Source organism: Chroicocephalus ridibundus, chromosome 12, assembly GCF_963924245.1.
Source record: "Chroicocephalus ridibundus chromosome 12, bChrRid1.1, whole genome shotgun sequence".
Lineage (NCBI taxonomy): Eukaryota > Metazoa > Chordata > Aves > Charadriiformes > Laridae > Chroicocephalus > Chroicocephalus ridibundus.
The window spans coordinates 18581977-18597411 of record NC_086295.1 but is presented as its reverse complement, the minus strand read 5'-3'; the positions used below and the strand labels follow the sequence as shown (position 1 = coordinate 18597411).

The following is a 15435-nucleotide window of genomic DNA, read 5'->3' as shown; positions in this document are numbered from 1 at the left end:
CTTTATCTTGTTTCCTTTGCAACAAAGAACTGCCCGTGGTGAGAAATCTTGCCCACATGTAGGCACTCACAGTAATAGCTTGGTAGTAGTTCAACCTCTTTAACAAATGGCTTTCACGGTACAGAATGTTTTCTGGCTCCTTCAGCACAAGACTGCACAGAGCTGTTCCTGCTCCTGCTCTCCCTCCCAGTCATGGGGGCTGGTGGTGCTGGGGGCAGTAGGAGGTGACAGGCAAGCTGGAGATGAGGTGACAGCATGGCAGTGCCATACTGACCATGCAAGAGGAGCAGAGCAGGTTTGGTGATGGTAACCACGGTCAGCCACAGTTGAGTGATTGCTGTCCCAGTTGGTGGGTAGGGCTCAACAAGGTGCCAGGCCTGGCACAAGCTTCACTGGAATGTAACTCGGGTGGGGCCGAGGGTGAGGACTTGAGCTTAAATGCAGCTCCGTAGTGGAGCAGAGAGCCCCTGATGAAGCATCTCCCAGCTTATCCTCCCACCATCCCCGGTGCCCTGGAAGCCTGATCCAAGGTTGCAGCTACACCGGGTCAGCGCTGGCTGTAAGCCCAGACACCCAAACCTTGCCAAGCATTCTCGGTGTCTACTCCCAGTATCACCAGTCTCTCCTCAACACAGGGTTTGTTCACACCTGACTGGAGCTGTTATTCCCCCCTTGCTGTATATGGAGCCCCTTACTGTGGGGGTGGTACTGGGCTGGGCTGGTTCCAGGCTGTACAGAACAGTTTGTTAACAGAGGCAGAGCAAGGGCAGTGCCCACTGGCCCAAACCTTCAGGGCAACATGATGTCTGCACTCACAGCTGTAGCACATCTGCCTGGGCATTGCCTCATCTCCCCAGTCCGGTACGTGCAGACAGGGCAGCAGCAGTGCAATATCGAGCTTCCCTTACTTTAGTATCAGCAGTTCTTCCACACACCGAGATGAGGAAGACCCCTCGTGCAAGGTCCTCCACCTGCCATTTCCTGACGTGGAGCGTGTGCACATGTTTGAATGTCCACCAGCTGAGCAGCTTCATGAAAGGTGAGTGGATGTACGACCCCAGATACAGTTTCTTCCACGTGGGAGCCGCATCTGAAGAAATGATTCGAGCATGATCTCAGGGAGTTGGCTCCTTTTGCAGTTCTTCAGTGACAGTTTTAGGAAATATCCTTCAGCCAAGAACAGGCAGCAAGGGGATACTTTGGCCAGGACACATTGGTCATACATCTCTGAATTCATCTTACAGTGATCTAGTGTTCATAGCCTCACAATTCACGAAGGCTGTTTCCTCTTGTGGGCAGTGTAGTTTTGTTACTAGCAAAAGAGCTAAAGTTTATAATCCTCTGTTCTCAGAGACACTGCGATGTTTTTGCCATGCTCTCAAAGACTGTTCAGACACTTCATATTCACCTCCTGCTGCCATCTTTGGTGTATTGGTGTCAGACGTCATGACTGGTGGGCTTGATCTCCTGTGTACGTGTCACAGAGTGACCCGCCTGTATCTCTGGAGGAGGACCTCCTTATGTTATTGTACCAGGTACCACTAGTAGAAGTTTCCCTCAGCCCATGACTGCCTGAGCGGTGAAAGCCTCTGAAAAATTCACTGCAGAGGTCCCAAAAAAGAAGCTTTTCCCTTAGCTGCCTAATTTTTCCCCTCTGGGACTTCTCCCTCCCTTCCCTGAGTCAGTGGTATCGACAGAGCTCCTGTCCACCAGCACTCCCTGGCTCTCACAAAGAGGTGGACCCTGCCGTGGCAGCTTTGCACCCGTGTGCAAGTCACGGCCTCACAACCATCCATCGTGCCTGGTAAATGAACTCCCTTTCACCCATCTTTCCTCTTCCAGCAGCGGGGATCTCTGCTCCCAAGGGTGTCCTTGGTGCCAGCGGGTACATGACCATCCTCTGGTGGGGAGGTTCTGCCATCATGGTGGTTTCCTTGCTCTTCATTTTGATGCCCTCCTGCTGCATGACTTTGCGCAAGACAGCACAAGGCTGCTAGCTCATGAGTGTGAGATGTCATCTTAGTGTGTCCTCTGCATCCTTGGGTGCCTCCAGCTCTCCCACTTTGTCCTCAAGAGACAAAGGATCCCTCAGTGTGCTATGTGTGGAATCACATCCCAAGAATTTTAGCTGCAGCAGCTAAGCAATGAATTCATAGGTTCCCCAACAAGCCTGCCAGAGGTGTAGGTTGAAAACGCCTACACATCACCATCAAACCCTGAAATATGCAAAATAAAATGAGAACATTGCAGAAAAAACGAATGCTTGCCCGGTCCCTCCTGCGGCCAACTTCCCGTGTACCCCATCGAGTCACACATTTTGGGTGGCCCCTGAAGCCAGGGCTCTTGCAACCTCCCATCTCCCCAGCTTCTATTTTCAGTCTGTCCAAAGGCTCTTGCTAGCACAGCAACGGCAATCCGGCTGTTAAAGATTTTATACCCCAAGTCTATATCTACAAGAGCCCTTGAACAGAGACTGCCAGGCCGCTATAAGCATTTTCCCAGTATCGCTGTTTCCCTCAGAGGACAGGTAAAGCCTTTATTGGCAAAGGCAAATAATATCTGCATCTCCACAAGGAAAGCCGCCAATTTAACCACATTAAAGGTATACTAGCAAACTTTTGTTTCCAACGCAGACCTGGTTTAACTCTTCCTTTCCTTCTCTGCTACCCTGTGCCTCAGTCCCCAGGCTTTGCAGCCCCACAAAACCCAGCCTCCCCTGCCCTGCCCTGCAGCACCACAGGCATCTCCAGCAGCTTTGCAGCCCCAGCGGGGGCCCCACTCTCCACTGGCCCCCACTGCACAGACCCCCCTGGTAAGCACAACGCAGCTGCGCATCCAGCCAGCGAGCAGAACGGCCATGATCTCACTGTCTCTCTATTTGTTATTTAAAAGTGCAGTGGGACTTTCACATGAATGTCTTCAGATTAAGTTACTCCGAAGTTCTTCAGTAGTGCCAAAATGCCGTCTGCAAGAGAGCACCACGAATGCGGTATCGCTCCGTGCAGGGACCCTGTCTGCTGGCTCGCCCAGGGTGATTAATAACCTGAACGGACTCATTTCTGACTGTAGCAGAAATTTGCTGCATGGTGTGATAGGGGCCGAAAATTACTCCATTAGTGGCAAAATCAACCGAGTATCGGCCAAGTCTTGCACCCCTAGAGGGGTCTGAGCCATCTGGGCAGCTCAGCCCCCAGGATTTCCTTCCGCATGGAGTTGTTCCCATTCTAGAATAACAGGACCCCGTACCAAATTTGTTGGGAGCAGTGCCACGTTGCAGCAGTCACTGAGATAACAGGGGCTCTGCTGTGCCACCGTGCCAAGGGACACACTCCAAACGGGTGGCTGACAGAAGGTGATCTAGAGGGGCTGACCTTTAGTCCACGGCTTGTTTATTCAGACTACTCATGCCGGTTGAGGAGCAGGGCTCTACCTTTCCCTGAGGCCTCTGAATTGCCATTTGTACGCTGATGGTTGATCCCTGCGTGCGTGGGGGACACACCTGCACAGCCTTGACCAGACTACTGTGTGCTCAGGGCACCGATGAACACAGAAAGCCCCCAAGATCTGCCCAGAAAAAACCGCCAGGGTCAAAAAAGAGGGCACGGCTAGGCAAACCCAGATGCGTGGCAGCTTTGACACCACGGCTCATCACCCCAGTGTGTCACCTTGCAGGGACAGCCTGGCACCCAGCACAGACGAAGACATCTCCCTCTCTCGACGCTGCGGGCTTCGAAAGTTCGAGTCCCACTTTCCCAAGCGCCGCTTCCCGACCCCGCTCTCGGAGGATGTCAGGAGTTGGAGGGGGCAGAGCAGAGCCGCTGGAGCCCGGCGGCAGCTGCCCGTTTGGGGACCCCCGCCAGCTCTGGGGGCGGCGGGCGGCAGCGTCGGGGACACGCATCACGGGGACAGCCGATTTCCCGGGGCAGCTGTGGTCCGGGAGCGGGCACAGGCTACAGCTGGGACCGGCACAGTCTCCGGGGGGGCCGGTGCCGCCGGAGCCGGGGGCAGGCTGCGACCCGCCTGCGCTCCCGAGAGCCCCGCGCCGCCCGTGACGGACGGCACGGCTCCTGCCGCGATTCTCCTCACAAACCTGGTCGCGGCAGCTTGGCCGTCGCCATTGCCCTGCCGCTCAAATAACGCTTCGGCTCCTCCAAAACTGAGGTCCCGGCTCCGCTTCTCCCCTCCTGGGGCTGGGGCTGGGGCTCGGGAGGGCCCCGGCGCGGCCGCAGCCGCCGGCAGGGGCTGCCCTCGGCCCGCCCGCCCCGCCGGCCCGTGCCGGCGCCCCCCAGCAGAGGGACCCAGGGAGCGGCCGGGGGTCCCGCCGGCCGGGCCGGGCCGGGCCGGGCCGGGCCGCACCGCCCCCGGGCGGGGCCCGGGCTCGGGTTTCACATCCTGCCCCGCTCGCGGGCAGAGTGGGTGGTGCGGCCGAGCGGGCCATGGCGGAGAGGTGAGTGCGAGCCGCCGCGCACCTGTTGAGGCAGGAGGGGAGGCGCTGCCGCCCCCTCGGGGTCTGGCGGGGCCGGGGTGGTGGGCGCGGGGCCGGGCGGGCCGCGGGCGCCGGTGGGCAGGTGAGGGACTGCCGACGCCGGGCCGAGCTGAGCCCAGCCGGGCCGAGCCGTGTGGTGGCAGCGGCAGGGCCCGGTCGAGCCCGGCGGCCAACTCGTGCGAGGAGCTGCTCCCCCACAGCCGCTCCCCGCCCGCACCTGCTCGGCCCCACCAGAGGGGCTCCTTGTAAGGCCCCGCTCCCGGCGGGACGCGGCGGCCATTGCCGGGACCGCGGTGTTTGCAGCCTCCCAGCGAGGCGGGTGGCCCCGGGTTCCACGGGGCCGAGCTGGCCTGGCCCTGACCTGCAGCTCCCCATCCCGCCTGGGCCTTGGGGCGTCCAGCAGCGGCAGCATTGCCTTTCCCGGAGGCTGTGGCCGGGCTCTGCTGGGTGCCCTCGCACCTCTGAAGACGAGCGGTTGATCAGAAGCACCCTCTGATTTTCTACCAGTTTTGGACCCGGCTCGCAGGCTCTAGGTGGGTTGCACATATAGGTTGCTCTCTGTCACTTATCAAACCAAACGGAATTACAAATTGACAGTGTTTTCTTGGTCAAGGACAGGAATGGCTGTTGCAGTTGGTTTGCTGGAGAGGGGTGACCACGAGATTGTTCCCTTCTCACCTGGAAGTGTGTAGGGAGCCAGGATCACCTGTTGGCAGTGAAAATGGAGGGCCCGGTAGCCAGGCCAGTTTCCCAGGCTGTATCCGGCTCCCAACAAACAGGGGTGGATTTTATGGCTCCTCTGAATAGCCCTATTCAGGGAGAGTTCCTCCTGGTAGTTCTGCACCTCAGCTTGTCATCCAGAAGTGGTTGAATGAAGTTTGTCTCTGCTGGGAGGAAGGCACAGAGCCTGGCAGAAGCACTGTCCTCCCTGTGGCTGATGCCAGTTGCTCTTGCACTATTTTGCTATCATTTTTTTTTTTTCTTCCTAGATGAAAAGCTCAGAACGATTTAACATTCCTGCGAGCACGGCTCTCCCCAGGGGCACCAGATTTCAGCTGGCTTCTCACATTCTCTTTGTCTGGGGGAGAGGAGGGAGGGCTGTGCTGGCGTTTTTCCCGGTACCTCAATGATGGTGCAAGGTGTTCGGGATAATTTTTTATTTCTCTTGCATTTGAAGTTGCTTTTCTCCTTTCTCTTCTGTATCTTCTCTAGCAGAACACAATTTGAGTTAGTCCATAAGAAGGAGTATCTTGGGAAGGGATAGCAAATCCCCTTGAGAGTGGATGTAGAATACCAGAATTTGTCCAGAGCAAAATGATTAGCACAGGAGCACGCTCTTGGTCTGCCAGCAGCAGCAACTCAGAGCGGTTTCTTCTGCCTCCCTGCTTGTGACAGCCAAGGGCGCTTGGGGATTGAAGTTGCGTTGCGTGCTTCAGGGGGTGAGCTGGAAAACCTGACAAAGCCACGTAGATCTGGGGCTATCGTTCCGCTAGCCAGCACGGAGGAGCACAGGGCTTCTTGCACTGGATTTCAGCATAATTTTTCCAGCGTATCCCCACTGCCTATCTCTTTGGTGCTTTTTGAGTTTGGTGTTTGCAGTGTTGATGAGGCAGCTATTTGGAATGATGCTGAGATCACAGTGGATTATAGGAATGTGGATTTTGAAACCAGCTTTTTGGTGAGATAGTTCATATGCCTTCTGTATTCGCAACAGGTTTGCTTAGCTGAAACAGATGTCTTGGCCTTAGCTGGGAGCACATAAGCTATGGGGAGACCTAAGTATACTGGCCTGGTGCATTTTGTAACCAGAAGAATTTTATGGTCATCCTTGTGATGCAAAAGGCTGCTTTCAGCCTGACTGTTACTGGATCCGCAGCTGGAAACCTCATGAGAGACTTGCGCGTTTAATGTGCCAAGAAGACATGCAGAATCTGGTTCACTGGACGCTGCTCTGGTTTAGGGGCACAAAAAGCAAACACCTCCGATTCAAGTGACTTGATCTCTAGAAAAACATGATGTGCCATGGTGCAAACATGAAAGGAGGAGAGACTGAGACTCTTATAGTGAACTGCCTAATGGGTAAGAAAATCTTGCAGATTTCAATATATTTGTGCTTGAGCTTGAGGTGCTATTTTAATCAGTCTTTTGGTGTTGGCTTCATAAGATTGGGGCAACTGCCTGCTGGCAACCAGGTAAAGTTTTATAAACCAGGGAACAGGGTGGGTTTTTTTTCCCCATACAGCCACGGAGGAAGAACTATTGGCATTGAGGGGCTGTGGGAAGCACTGTAAGATCTGAATCAGCTTTAATGGAATTGCTTCTGTAATTAAAGGTAACGAAGCATAAACTGCCATAGGATTCTGACTTTTTGGCCCATGAGGGTTTTTTTTTTATTTTTTCCCCTGCCAGTGCAGTTTAAATATTTATATTCATGAACCCTTTCTTTGAAGTCAGACAAGAATGTGTCATCTAGATTTCTTGATAGGTGTGTTAGTAAGAATACTACATGGTTGCCATTTTACCTATGGAGAAGAAAGCTTTTCAGTTTGGACTTGCTGTTTTAGTGGCATGGTTTTGGCTGTTTGAATTCAACAGTCTTGGATGTGAGCAGAGGGAAATCTGCTCCGGAAGCACTGGGGATTGTTGAAGTCCTGTTAGCTGGGTGGGAAGAACGACTGGGAATGGTACTGAGTGTACTTGTTCAGTGGGAAACCTGCTGGTCTGGCTGGCCATTTTGATTTGATTAATAGAAAATATAAAGGACTCGCATGCTTTATGTCCTCATTACGATGAAGACTCTTAATTTTGTTATTGAATCTCAGTATCTTTAGTATGAGTTTGTTGCATATAGTTAATTCAGGCTTTAATTTGTCTTCGCCTGAATACTAGTTAGTGTTTTTTTTCAAAAGCTTTAATTTAAGGAATGAGTGAAAACTTCATGCATCATCAGCCTGCCCTGGAGCTGCTGATGGACTCCTTGTGTCTGAACTCGGCTGTGGCTTTGTAGCAAAGGTGTCTTCTGGTTTTGGCAAGGCATCTGGACCTCCTGCTGTTATTCAGCGCAGAGCCCCCCACATGCTCTGAACTTGGTCCACGTGCCCTGTTCTGGTTTGCCCTGTTCTGGTTTACCCTCTTCGTCATTGGCTTAAATAAGGCTGTGTATAAACGTCCTCTCTGTAGCTAGCTGGGACTGCAGGACAAGCTTCTGCTCCCAGAGGGTTGTCTGGCTCTCGTCTGCTGGTGACTGTTGTGGTAACTCACTTCACAGTAAATGAGCTGGGGTGGTGAAGGTCTCTGTTTCTTCTCTGACATCAGTGGAGATAAGTGCAGGTGGGAGAGGTTGTCGGCAGCCCGACCTCTGCCGTGCACTCCTGGTGTCATCCCTGCTCCTCTGAACGTGTTGCTGGAGCTATCGCTGAGCTTGCCAGGGCAGTTTCCTCGGGATTAAATGACTTAGAGGTGAAAGACCAACTGGCTTTAAGTGTAACCAGGAGTGTGTTTTTGCTCCAGTAATTCTGCTGGCAGAGGCAGAAGAGGGGTGATAAGCTGTGGAGGACAAGGTAGTCATCTTGTCCACCATCGCTGCTGTGTCCTTTTTAAGCTGCTCCCATCAGCAGGCCCAGCGTGGCCTGGAGCTGGCTCCTCAGGTGGAGTCGTGCATTCAGTTACAGTGTTTGACTAGGCAGATAAAGCCTGGTCCTTGTGAAACGCCTTCAGACGCACCAGAGTCTTCTGATGGAAACTAATCAGAAGTTCAAAGGAAAGAAGCAGTGTTTCCTCCTTCCCTGTGGTCTCCTTTCCCAGTGTTTCCATTCCTGTCGTACTACCCAGATGGCTTTCGCAGTGGATGATGCAATTAGGAGGAGATGCTTGCAAGCTATCAGCAAATAAATATGTCAGAATTTGAAATGCTCCGTTTAGGCTCCATCAGTCCTTCCCAGGTGGAGTGCAATTATTTGTGCCTTGTTGTGACATGTATACGCTTGTGTTTCTTTAAAAAGCCCTCTGGGCAGATTTGAATAGTGAGTGAAGTGCCTCTTGTTTGTAATAAAAATAAATTCTGGAGCAGACACTGGGATTTGGTTTTAGCTGAATTCATAGAGGGTTTCTGAGCTTGGTCTTTGTCTCGTGGGAGAATGGAAAAAATACCATTATTTGGGATACATTCTCTCATCCTGATTTACTGTTCCAAGTGTTTGAGGTTACTGTTGTAAGGAATAAGAGTGTTTTCTATTTCCAGCTGAATATTGACCAGCAAGTTCCAGTGTAGCTGGTGTCAGCGATCCTCCAGCTACTCTCCCGAGCTTTTTTTCTTTGTGTGTTGTCACTTGCCATTTTTCGGTTATGCAACACACAGAGCCAAAAGAGTTTGGGAAGCTTATAATGAGGATTCTGAAGATCTAGATTGCTTGTTTGCAGTGAAGTATGGGAGATGGAAAGGACTCCCTGATCCCTCAGGGGAGCGTTGGTACGGATGGTGCAGCAGCTCGAGGAGCGTGTCTGGCCTCCCGCAGTTGCATGCTTCAGGTGAAAAGAAGGGGCTCTGGTTGGACAATACCAACTTTTGAAAATTCCCCCTGAAAAAAACCAAGCTGAAGAACCAAAGCACTGGAGATACTGAGATTATTTTTTTTGGGGGGGGGGTTCTTTTGTCTTTTTGGACTTAAGGTCTTATATGAAATTCCACTGAGGGCTTTATGCTGCAGAATGCTGGGGAATTTCTGAAATGGAGAGATCTGAATAAAATTATACATTGGTAGCTCCATCAGCCACCAGAGGCGAATAGAAGGCTGGTTCTACAGAGAGGATGTATTTTCTTACTCCTCTCATTTTCTGCTTGTGCCCAGCTCCCCAAGCCAAGCTGTCACTGCACTTTGACTTCCTTGATGGAAACTGCTCTGATGTGGGATGAAAGGGAGGTGACAGGGAGTGCCCTGTGTTCCCGGGGCTTGCTGTGCATTCCTCTTTAAGCCTGGAGCAGAGCAGTCCCGGGCCTCTGTAAACTGAACTTTTTCTTAGCCACAGGGTTTATGATCTACTGAAAACAAACAAGCCAAGCAGAGTGGGAGGGGGTGGGGGGAACCAAACCTGCGCTGGGCTCACTTGTGTGTGTAACTTGGCAGACGTGGGACGCTGCCATAAGGCGTTTTGCTTTGGCAGATGGGGCTGTTTCCTACCTGGGCAAACAAGGTCACTGCGTTCTGGCTGGAGACCTGTTACACAGGCAGAAAAGACTCAGTGTAGTGGGACTTTGTGTCATCTTGGACATCGTGAACTGGTGGCCCGGGGCCAGGTGCAGTGTAGCAGGGATAACTTCTTTGTTCTGTAGAGCTGGTTTTTCTGTTTGGTTTTGCTTGGGTTTATTTTTTTTTCCCAGAAGAACGACAAAGAGGCTTACTGTCTCCATCACCAGTGATACCAAGAAAAGCCCCGCACAATGCTGCCCGATGAGTTGGGACCGGGCTCAGCAAATCCCCTTTAACCACATGGAGTTCAGCCGTCTTGGTTTTTTTTTTTTTTATTCTGAGGCAGTGCAGTGTCTTGTCCATGGGTTTTCATGCGTAGCAGCAGCCAGGGCTCAGTTTAGGAGAAGGATGAATTGGCATTAAAATATTTTCAGTAATGAAGTGAAGTCAGCGAAAAAGTTATCATAGGAGACTTTATAGATGGATAATTAAATACAGACCCAGGGGTTGCAGTGGGTGAGCAGTGCTGTGTAGTGTTGCCTGGAAAGGTGCCCCTCCAGAAGCTGTGGCCAGACCAGACGGTGGATGTTGGCTGCAGTTTTCGGTGCCTCCGCGCTGTCTGTCGGGCCCATGGAGTGGGTGGCTGGGTTTTACTGTTGGAACCCCAACCTGCTCCAGCCGACTGATCGTGGCCATGCCAGCTGCTCCCGCGCCTGGTCCTCACCCCCCCGCTAATCTGCTGGTGCAGTTATGCACTCCCCCACGCAGCCTTATCTACTCCGGGCTTGTTCCCTATGTGCTTTCGGTGTTGCATGGGAAATAGCAAGTGCAGGGTTGTTTCCAGACATGGGTACGCAGCGGGTGGTCACACCCTGTAATCCAGGCTCTGAGTCTCCCTTATATTTGTTAAACAGTAACTCAAGGTCCAGCACTCAGTTTCAACATGTTCAGTTTGTCATAAAACTGCAAATACCATATTTGGTCCTTTTCTGGCCTGGGGACTGTTTCCTCATCATGTATATTGTAGTTCTTTGATAGTCCCCTGATAGCTGCAGGCATCCAGCTGTGTATCAGCCACGCTGTCTAACTTTTCTCTTCTCCCTAGCTACAGGTTTGGGACATTTTTTTTATTAGACCTTCCAAGCATTGTCTAAGCTATGGTGAGAGAAGAAGCTCCAAGTGTTCTATGCGTTCTTGGTGATGAATCAACATCAAGTGAAGCAAAGAGAGCCGGGAAAAAGGGCTGTGAGCTGAGGTGCAGAGCCTGGAGCGTGGCCGGCATGAGGAGCACTTAGTGTATGCCTGAGGATAAATGCTAAGCAAGTTGTAATGAGGAGGTATATTTTCTTAGCAATTTATACCATTGTAATACAATGGATAGTCTGGCTGGGATACGACTGAGTTGCGCTTAGTCGGTACAGTACAGTGAGTGTGAAGCAAGTAGTGTTAGGGCTTGGAGGGCAGCTTTGTACTTGGGTTGGTGCTGCTGCTGCTGGCCTGCAGTCCTGTGTTAGAGCAGACGAGTTGCAGTTCTGCCTTGGAAACTCCTTAGAAAGCTTGCCCCTGAAATAAGCTACTTCAATTCTCATGAAATTAGTTTTGAAATCGCTGAAAATGAGGGTGGAAAGCAAGTGCTGTGGTCCTTTCTGTGCTGTGGGTTTAGAAGCTGCTGAGGAAATGCTTGGTGAGAAGATGGTGGTATGACAACTCAGCCTAAATTCACTTAAGCTGTAATTTGAATTTAGTCTAAAACATGGGTTTGAGGTTCTGGAGACTGTAGGCTTTTCCAAAGCAGGAGTCTGTTTCGGGTGGCAATAAGCATAAAAGATAATAAAGACAGCGATGATCTTCTGGGGGTGAAGCTGTGTACTGCCACCCTTGTTTCTTCTGGCCCTGGGTCCTGTCACCAGAATGGTTGAGGTGATTAAAGCAAGGGTAAACTGGCTGCTTTTTAGTTAGCAAGCTGAATTAGCTCCGTGTGGGATTTGAGAAGCTCCAGTGCCCTTGTGATGAGCTCTGAGGATGGGCCGTGGGGAAAGAGCTGGGGGGGGAGGGGGTGAAAGCAGAGGGGACCCCCTCCTTCCAGCAGCAGCAAGTCATTGGATCCGCTCTGCTTTCAGTGTACCATGACGTTATCATCCAGTTCCCCCTCCCATGGTCCATCGGGCCAGCTTCGGATGCTGTGCTGCAGGGGTGACTTTGGCCATGTTGTTGAGACTTTGTCCTTGAATGCCAAAACCCAGCTGCGAGAGAGGGAGGCTGGCAGAGAGCTGCTGTGGGGCAGAGCTCCCTTTGTGGGGGAGCAGTTGTTCAGATTGCTCCTGTTGAAACAAGGAGGGCTGAATGAGTCCGGCAAAAGGGGAGATAGTGGTGATTTCAGCCTCTCTGTCTCCCTGTAGCTTCTCCCCAGCAAGGTGGCCTCTCTAGGTGCTGTGGCAGAGTCCCCCATTGGCCACCCAGCGCTGCCTCTAATGGCTGAGCACGTGTGCTTAAACTTTATTTGGTCTTGGAGGGATGAAATCACTTGCTTTTGTCTCCGTTTGGATAAGGAAAGCTTCTGCTGAGCTGCAAGGGCTGTCTGTGTGTGTGGGAGGAGGAGTTTGTTGGTAACCTGGCATGTTTGGTGCCAGGCATGCTTGCTGCTGGGCTATAGGGAGCCTTCATCTTGGGGTACTTTTCTGTCTGCTGCTCTGTCTCTGGAGCATGAAGGTGGGAAATGGTGGGCAGCGTGGTGATCACCAAATAGCTTAAAGAAATAGTCCAGAGTTGAGCTTGAAGTGTAGATATGGGTGATTTCCAGTGGTTGATGTGCTCAGTCCTGCGTGGCCTGGATGGTGACCTATGCACGAGGCATGTTGATTTTTGGGCTGCATCCTGCGCCAGAGGGGCTCTTTGGAGAAGAGAACAGTTTCCTATTTGAGAGTGTCTCCTGATACCACGTACATCTTGTACTCTGGGTGCTGAAATAAAATAGCCCCCGCAGCTGGCCGCAGCGGCTCCGTTACCGCTGTCCTGGCAGCTCCTGTGGCGCCTGCCCACAGCAGAGTTCAGCCCCCAGGAATGGCGTGGGCAGGGGAGCATGCGTTTGATTCCTGTTACCTTGATAAAACCTCTGCTCTTTGCAGCAGTTGCCATTTCTTCAAGTGAATTTGTGGGAATGGTCAGAGAACAGACAAATTTCTCATGGGGGTTTCTTGCCCTCTTTCTTGCCCTCCATGTCCCAGCCAGACCGGGGTTAAACCCAGAGATTCTGTGGACTGCAAAGAGGATTTAAGGGGCTTTATGTGAATTAACAGTATTCCCCCTGAAATTACCATTTTGGGGCTGTTACCTGTGGTAGAGGCTTGTGCTTGTGACAGAGCACTGGAACAGGCTGCCCAGGGAGGTTGTGGAGTCCCCTTCTCTGGAGATTTTCAAGACCCGCCTGGATGCAGCCCTGAGGGATGTGGTTTAGGCAGTCCTGCTCTAGCAGGGGAGTTGGACTGGATGATCTCTAGAGGTCCCTTCCAACTCTGAAGATTCCGTGATTCCATGCTGCTTTGCTTAAAGGGCTATAGGTGTTTCCCCTGGGAAAGGCAATCGGCATCCGTGAGCATAAACAGCTTTAACGGTGAGATGTGTCTGTACCAGAGCTTGGACTGCTCTGTTGGTCCTCATGGAAGTGCAGCCTTTCATTAGGACAGGCAGTACGTGGTCCCGCGGACAGAGAGCGATGTCCGTGTGGCTGGCTGTGAAAATCGGTTGCTGCTGGGGGGATGTTCAGCCAACCCCTTTCCGGGGTGCAGCCCTGTCATGTCAGAGCTTTCCCTGCTGCTCAAGAGGCAGAGGAGTATCAGGCTTCATTTCTTTCAACTTCACACCTGCTAAGCTGTGACAGAAGATGTCAAGAAGAGTAATGAACAGCTGGGAGATGTAAACCTTTGTTTTTCTTGTGCTTCAGGCAAAAATTGATCGGTGAATTTCTTGTTTTTTAAGTTAAAACCTGTTGCTGACTAAACCCGTCTTGCAATCTGTTAGCAAGTGGGGCCTGCCTCTTGTCTCTGGCAGGAGCTGTATGGGCCTCGACCTTGACTGCAGCTCTGTGTGCTCGACAGTGCTGAGAACAAGGGAGAAGGTCCAGGCTGTGGCTGCTCCCTGGAAGGGAGACACTGCCACAGGGCTCTGCTCTCCTGGGAGCTTGTGGTCCTGTATTCCCACAGGAAGGAGGAGCCTTGACCCCTCTGCCTCTCATCTGGTGGGCCCCTCAGGAGGTGCCTTCATCACAGAACGTGTTTCCAGCTGGAAACGCATCTCAGTTTTGACATCTGGAAACTGAGAATACGCTCTTACCTGTGAAAACTCAGTACATATGTGCCCCAGGAACAGTCATGATAACTCTGAGCCTGTGGTATGATGGGCTCTCTATAACTGGCAGCATTAATAAAATCAATGAGACTTATGTCTGCCCTGCCATAGAGCTGGTGTTTACTCATGACTCTGCCAAAAAGGGGCTGTCTGTCGCAGTTGTGAGAGAGCCCTGATATTTGTCTGCCTTGTACGGCTGTCCCTCTGCTAAGAGTAGCTGATAGGACCAGAAGCGGTATGGTAGTTATTTGATGATGACATTGACAGCTCAGAAGAAATAGATACCTCCACCAAGAAGAGATCAAAGGCTTCCCAACCCCCCAGTTAAAGAGAGACAGAAAACAAAAGGAAATGTGCAGGGAAAAAAAGGCTGGAGCAGTGAGAAGGATGTTGCTCAAAAAGGGGAAACTGTATCCATACAAGAAGACCAAAAAAAGTACGTATTTCAGCAGATTACATGTAAAATCAAAATAAGGCAGGCCAGAGTAAGACTTTTGAAGAGTGAATTTGTCAAATATGATTAACTTTCAGAAGCGTCAGAAACCTTTTGGAGGCAGGCAGCAGAAGAGAGAAAGGTGTGAGAGGCATGGAAGATAAAGCCACCGCAGAAAAATCTAAACCATTTCTTGGCCATCTTGACTCTTGTGGAGGAGCTTTGTAGTTTGCAAAGCTACAAAGCTTGCTACAAAAGAGCTGTCTGAGAAGTTGTCTCACATTGAATGTCAGTAGAAATAGCTTTACAGCAAACAGAGGAACTGATAAGAAACTGTAAGGAACAGATAGCATTTACTTGAGAGAGCTGTAGGATCTTAAATCTGAAATTGCTGGGATACTTTTGTGTGTATCCTGTTGCTTAAGTGCCCTTGGTATCGCACAAATTGATGGTGGCAAATGCAATGGCATTTTTTAAAAGAGGGGGATCTTGGGGAAATCAGGGAGGTATGTATCGGGTGGCTCAGTATCTGTGCCAGGCGCGCTGCTAGGGAAGGGTTGTAGAGTGGATCCTGGTGACCCCAGACCAGTTGGTCTGACCTCGGTGCCCAGGCCTCTGCAATGAAGAACAAGATCACTGAAGGCATGGCCAAGCAGGGCTTCTTGGAAAAGAGTTAACAGGGCTAATGTAAAGGCAAGCCCTGCCTCATGGGCCTGCTGGAGCTTGGTCAGCACGTGGGTAGCGGGACAAGTGGATTTCATGTATCTGGGTTTTCAAATGGCCTTTGACAAGGTTCCCCACCAAAGGCTTTCAAGGAACTAAGTCACCATGGGCATGCAGGAAAGGTCTTGTTATAGACGGAGAGCTGGTGAAAGCATAGAATGCAAAGGGTGGAGCTTATTAGTAATTTTCCAGTGTGAGTAAGAGACAGCAGCGAGGCCCCAGAGACTGGTCCTGGGACTGGTTTCCATCCTGTGGGTGACCTC

General features: G+C 51.5%; 1 protein-coding gene across 1 annotated transcript in view; it reads left to right on the top strand.

Annotated features, from left to right (window-relative positions):
* The first annotated feature begins 4315 nt into the window (after window positions 1-4315).
* LOC134522213 (rho GTPase-activating protein 39-like) overlaps window positions 4316-15435 on the top strand; it is a 57205-nt gene continuing 46085 nt past the window's right edge. Inside the window, exon 1 of the mRNA XM_063349606.1 lies at window positions 4316-4447. Within this exon, the coding sequence (XP_063205676.1) occupies window positions 4437-4447 (11 nt within the window). The 5' untranslated portion in view covers window positions 4316-4436. The remainder of the gene's footprint in view (window positions 4448-15435) is intronic.